General features: G+C 40.4%; 1 protein-coding gene across 1 annotated transcript; it reads left to right on the top strand.

Moving 5' to 3' along the window:
• The first annotated feature begins 274 nt into the window (after window positions 1-274).
• LOC113750555 lies at window positions 275-1,236 on the top strand. The gene is made up of 3 exons (XM_027294515.1): window positions 275-538; window positions 634-870; window positions 964-1,236. Exons 1-3 carry the CDS (start codon window positions 275-277, stop codon window positions 1,234-1,236), a joined length of 774 nt encoding a protein of 257 aa, XP_027150316.1.
• Window positions 1,237-4,899: the final 3,663 nt, after the last annotated feature.

Below are 4,899 nucleotides of genomic sequence, written 5' to 3'. Positions count from 1 at the left end.
TTTTATCCTGTTTATATTTATATAGTTACTCAGTGGCTATATTCTATCATTGATTAGTTGGCTATATTGCTATAGTTGATTAGTCGCGAAGCATGGAAGGTAGAAAAAGCCAGGATCAGGGAGCTACTCGCGGGCGTGGCTCTAATCGTGGGCGTGGGGGTAGACAGACGCTGGGACCCATGCATTAACCGAGTGGGGAAAAGGGTGAAACGAGTGGACCGCAACCTGGACCCCAAGCTATAAATGGGATCAGGTGGCAATTGCGATCCAACAAATGACCAATATCCTCGCTTGCTTGGTGGAGCAACAGGGTCAAGTCCCTCGGAATCAACCTAGGGATGATATGGGGCAAGATAGGGCCCTAGAGCGATTGCAAAAGTTCTCTCCTCCTAAGTTCCTGGGAGGACCGGACCCTGAGGGAGCCGAGAGATTGTTAGAGACCATGATCAATATCTTTGCAGCGTTAAACTATGCAGAGGATAGGCAAGTGCAATTTGCCATTTTTCAGTTCGAGGGTCCTGCCAGGGCCTGGTGGAATGTAATTAGGGCTAAATGGGAAAGAGAGGGGACAGCATGCACTTGGGTGAACTTTATGCGAGAGTTAATGAGAAATACCTCCCACCTATCGTTCAGGAGAAGAGAAAGGACGATTTTATTAACCTCCGACAGGGAACTTTAAGGGTATCTGAGTGTGAAACTCAGTTTACGAAGTTGTCCAAATTTGCTCCCGAATTGATAGCTACGGAACAAAGGAGGATAAGGAGGTTTGTTCAAGAACTCAATGTGGAGATACAGGAGGCCTTGGCGGCAGCCCAGATTAACACTTTTACGGAAGTTTTGGAGAAGGCTCAGAGAATAGAAATTGCTAGGGCACAAGTGAGGACTTTTCATGCAAAAAGGAGAGGTGCGCCTAGCGGAAGTCAAAGGCAGGGACAAGGTAATCTAGATATGCCACCCTCTAAGGTGGGTCAAAGAGATGCTGGTGAGAAAATTTCAGGGACACCTAAGGAAATTACTCCAAGAGGAACCTCGCGTGGAAGGGAGCAAGCAAGAGGTGCCTCACAAGGAGGTCAGACCTCAGCCCCTCGAGTATCTTGTGGGTTCTGTGGGAAGGCAATCATACTGAGAATGATTGTTGGCGAAAGGCAGGAAAATGTTTATGGTGTGATAGTGTCGAGCACCAGCTTGCAACTTGTCCCCGTAGGTCACACCCAAACCCTGAACAAGCAAATGTAGGAGGGACTAAGCAAGGGTGCCAGCTAGAGTGTACGCCTTGGACCAACAGGCATTACCTGAACCATCGGAGATAGTAGAAGGTACGATTCGTGATTTCTATTGTTAAGCTAAATTTTGGCTACAGTGAGACCTGAGAGCTAGAAACGGATATAGAAGAAAATACCCTACGTTATTTAGGAGTGCATGTATGAATTTCGTGAACGAAATTCTTTTAAGGGGGAGAGAGTGTGAGGCCCCGTAAAATTCTTTATATTTTTCTTAAAATTCCCTTTAATTTGGAATTTATTCGAATTTATTACTTTACAATGACTTTAATATACATTCACTACCCCAATAGTTACAAATAATCATAAAAACAAGGGTTCCCTTTTTACCTTCATCGATACAATAAATTAGGGTTTTTACGTCATTTCGTAATTTGAGTAATCGGTGCAGAGTGTGTACTAAATTTGGTGAGTAAGAGTAACTTTTAGAAGAGAAAATAATGTGTGAATAGAAGTAATAATAATAAGTTAGTGAATTATATGTTAAAACCCTAGTATACGCGATTTAAGAAAAATCGGCTCGAACCGACGGGTATCGTTTACTTTCGATTGGACACATCACTTGACCAACACTTTCCTACCATCAAATATCCTCAATATTATTGCAAAATATCTCCCTCAATCTCAGCATGGAGTGGGCAAATTTTTTGACCAAAACAACAAGAGAAAAGAAAAAAAATTGAGATGCAAATTGGTTGTGACAAGTGGCGGTCATCCATGGCTTGATTGACCAACTAATGTCCACCATCTTCTTGAGAGAAAAACAAGAGAAGAATAGCTTCCATAAATCTTAGGTTTTGCTTGATTAAGAGAGAAAACAAGAAAACTACACCGATTAACTTGTAAGTTGTGAGCTTGGGAGGTTTAGGGAGCCAAAGTTTTCAAAGAGAGGTGAAGTATAACCATTACAAGCTCTTGTCTTGAGGTACAATGGCTGACTAACCTTTTCTTTTCCCTTAATCATGTTTGAGTTGTGTAGTTGCTTGTAATTTTGCTTGTGATGCCTTATTCAAGTGGTTTTGATGATTGGGGTGATGAATTTTGAGTTAGGGTTTTGATTGTGTAGACACCAAATTTTGATTTTTAGACTTATTTGATTCAATTTCAGGTTTTTATTTTATTTTATTTTGTTTTATTTTATTTTGTTTATGTTTCGTGTCTCTCATTTTATTGTAATCGATTTAAGAGCATTTTACACTAAATTTTAGAAAAAAGAAAAGGAAAAAGAAATAAACGAAATACAAAAGACAATAAGTGGAAGCTTGCATGTTAGACAAGTGGGAATAGGCAATAGGGACAAGTGTCCCTTTTTGTATTTGACAACACTTCACCTAGATGGGGATGGATCTGGACACTTGCAGGATAGGATTGTTTTTTTGGGAAAAAGAAGGAAAAAAGGGTTAGCGGCTGAGGGGCAAAAGAGGAGAAGAAAAGCTAAGAAATAAAAAGAGGGAAGGGGCTTCGGAAAAGGGGAGGAAAAAGAACAAAACAGAGGAGCGGCGGTCTGAGAGCAAAAGAAACGAAAAGCTGGAAAAATGAAAGAGGCTTCGGCAGTAGAAAAATCAGAGGGGAAAAAGGAAATAAAAAGAAGGAAGGAAGCAATTAGAGAAGGTTTGGTCTGATGAACAAGAAATGGAAGGAACAAGCTAGAAGGGGAGGAAAAGAAAAACAGGAGAAAAAACAGAGGCGGGAGGTCGGCTAAGAGAAAACAGAGGGGAGCTATGGCGGCTAGGGTTTGAGATGAGGGTTTAGAAAAAGAAAAACACAGCGGCTAGGGTTCTTGGAAAAGCTGCGGGGAGAGTGTAAAAAAACGATAGAGAAAGAAAAGAAACCAGGAGAGGAGAACAACGGGGATGGAGAGAAAAAACGGGGAGAGCCAGAAAAATCCGGGGGGTAGCTTCGTGAAGAGAAGGGAACAAGCAAAGAGGCGCCAAAGGAAAGAAAGTCCAAAGAGGCGGCGAACTAAGGAACAGAGGAAGAAAAGGGCCTTCGGCCAAAGGTGGAACGGAAACAAGAAAGAAAGCAATGGCAGCAGCAACATCGTCACCACCTTCCTCCCCTGCTGCCATCCCCGAGACCCTCGTTCCAGGAACCACCGCCGCTCATGCCGCCACCACCTCGCCGAATCCACCATCATCACCGGCGAAGTTTCATCAAGCAAACGCTGTAAGCCGTCCTCCCTCTTTGAATTTCAATTTTCCATTTTAGCACAAACATTGGAAAATCTCAGAGCATGTCTGCCGTGCACTTGTGCAACATAAATTTCATCTTGATGGCTCACAATTTTAGATTGTATGCTTTGTATATTGGTTGGACTGGAATCTCTTGTGTTTTGACAAATTTTTTGGGGCTAATTACAGTTTCAATGAAGCAAGAATTGCTGAAATTATCTATGCCCGTTAGTCATTTGACAAAATGCCCGACTGAAAATTATGCCTGAAGGGTGATTGGCTTGTGTCTTGTATGTGAGGGAAATGGATATTCGGTCAGTTTAATACATGTCTGAGTATGGTAGTTGGTTTCTAGGATAGAAATGAAAGTTTTTTTAATTTTGATGTGTTTTCTTTGCGCACTTTTTCTGTTTTTTTTTTCCTTTTCCTTTGAGTCCGGATTACAAATTGAGATTGGGAGAGGGGAAGGTTGTGCGAGTTCCAGGAATGGCTAGAGTTGAAGTTGAACTTTCTGTTGTTTTCTATTTGCAAAGAAGAACGAAACAGCAACTGATAATTTGCCCGTTTGGAGAAGATGATTGTTTGTATAGTTTGTAATTTCAGTCCCGTGATTTCCCATTTCTTTCTAATTTGTCCCCCAAAGTTTTAGGACTTCATAATTTGACCCCAAGTCTTTTAAAAGGCTTTCAATTGGGTCCCCGCTACAATTTGCAAATTGGTCCTTGAACTTATCTTTCCTTCTATTTTGGCCCCAAAAGTTCTAAAAATCATGATTTGGCCCTAAACACTCTCTGATATTTGTGATTTGGTCCTTGGCAGCTTTAATTTCGCAACTTTATTGCTTGTTTGCTTCAATTAGCCACCATACTTTGTTTAAACTGCATTTAATTCATCATTTTAAGGGCTTTATGATCAATTGAGCTTGTGTTTTGTATATTTTCTTTATTTTCTCAATTAAAGCGATGCCTTGACCTTTTCTTTGTTTTTGGAGGATAAATAAGCAATTTCACTCCATTAGGGTCCCGACTCAAGGGAGGTACACCCTATCCCTTATTTCTTACTTTATTTTACCCTACGTGCCCTATGTGACTTTACATGTTTAATTGCATGCCTCTTAAATGTTTTATTATTATTTATTTATTTATTTCATTTATTTTCTTTGTTGACTTTAGTTTGTATATTTATTTTTAGTTCAATTTTAATCATTTGAAAGGCACTTGAATGCCAAAGTTGTAATAGCTAGGTTATTATTTTATTTATTTTATTCCGTTTCCCCCTCTTAGATTGTAGTAGGCTCCCCCCCCAAATGTAATAGATAGGGCTTCTGTGCTATGTGCTTATGTGTGCCTTCGTGTTTATCGCTTCCCTAGGATTCTGCATCTAGACAAGCATGCTTATGTGTTACGTGCTATGTGAAACTATGTGTTTTGCATGCCTATTTGCTTTTA

This window comes from Coffea eugenioides, chromosome 10 (assembly GCF_003713205.1).
Source record: "Coffea eugenioides isolate CCC68of chromosome 10, Ceug_1.0, whole genome shotgun sequence".
Taxonomy (NCBI): Eukaryota; Viridiplantae; Streptophyta; class Magnoliopsida; order Gentianales; family Rubiaceae; genus Coffea; species Coffea eugenioides.
The sequence above is the reverse complement of the archived record's forward strand: the minus strand, read 5'-3'. Positions and strand labels throughout refer to the sequence as shown.